Here is a 1,111-nt window from a genome sequence, read left to right on the forward strand (position 1 = left end):
AATAGCCATATCATAATAAAGATGAAATGGAAATTTGAAAAATGTTATTGATGAATTGAGCAAGCATCGACCAGAAAGCCGAGAGAAATTGAAACGTTTCATTAACAAACACACTATGTAACGGTCCAAACCATGATGGGAACTGATAAAAAAAAATTTAATAAGAAATAAAAACATTAGTGACATGAAGACACCTTTACTACCTTCTTAACTTCACTAGTGACACACCAATGACTGTGTGAAGTATGGGAGTTTTTGTTTTATTCTTTGTTCTTATTTTTTCTTTTGTTGCACCCTGAATTTAATTGTTTGCTCGTCCTTTAAATATTTGATAAACGTACAAACTGTTACCATCTCAAGACAATAGACTTGGATTTTCCAGCACAAGATATTATGTGTGACATGGAAACAATAACGGCATTATCTTTTCAAATGCCTTTCATTCGTTTTGTTTGTCGGTCTGGTCAACAACCTGGTCGAGTGACTTGACTATTTACCGCCATAATCTATGACTCATATTCCAATTATTGTAGTATCTTAGAAAGCTATAAAATATTAATCATAACTTTCTCCTTCTGCCGTCAAAATGGTAAAGTGCCACCACATTCACAGTGAAACGTTGCGAGGTGTTCTAGCAGAGTTCCTTGGGACATTCGTATTTGGGGTAAGTAATCATTCTACAAATATTCCATGTCTGTTCTAGAATTTTTGAATTTGTGCAAAACAATAAATACTTTGATACTAATAAAATACTTATTCTATGATACACGCACACACACATACACACGCGGCGCGCGCGCGCGCATACGTGTGTGTGTGTGTGTGTGTATGTGTGTGTGTGCCTCAGCGCATGTATCTATATGCGTGCTTGTGTATATATATACATATATATGGGTTTATGTATACATACGCTTGTGTGTGTGTATATGTATGTATATATGTATGTATGTATGTATGTATGTATGTGCATGTATGTATATATATATATTCATATACACATACACACATATATATACACATAGATTATACACGCATTTACACAAACGATACATGTATATATATATATGTATGTATACGTATGCGTGTATATATATATATTTAATTATATATA

At 33.0% G+C, this 1,111-nt stretch overlaps 1 protein-coding gene across 1 annotated transcript in view; it reads left to right on the plus strand.

Annotated features, from left to right (window-relative positions):
* The first annotated feature begins 469 nt into the window (after positions 1–469).
* Positions 470–1,111, plus strand: part of LOC128248677 (aquaporin-10-like) — a 24,841-nt gene continuing 24,199 nt past the window's right edge. Inside the window, exon 1 of the mRNA XM_052970333.1 lies at positions 470–664. Coding sequence (XP_052826293.1) covers positions 587–664 — 78 coding nt within the window. The 5' untranslated portion in view covers positions 470–586. The remainder of the gene's footprint in view (positions 665–1,111) is intronic.

This window comes from Octopus bimaculoides, chromosome 9 (assembly GCF_001194135.2).
Source record: "Octopus bimaculoides isolate UCB-OBI-ISO-001 chromosome 9, ASM119413v2, whole genome shotgun sequence".
NCBI lineage: Eukaryota > Metazoa > Mollusca > Cephalopoda > Octopoda > Octopodidae > Octopus > Octopus bimaculoides.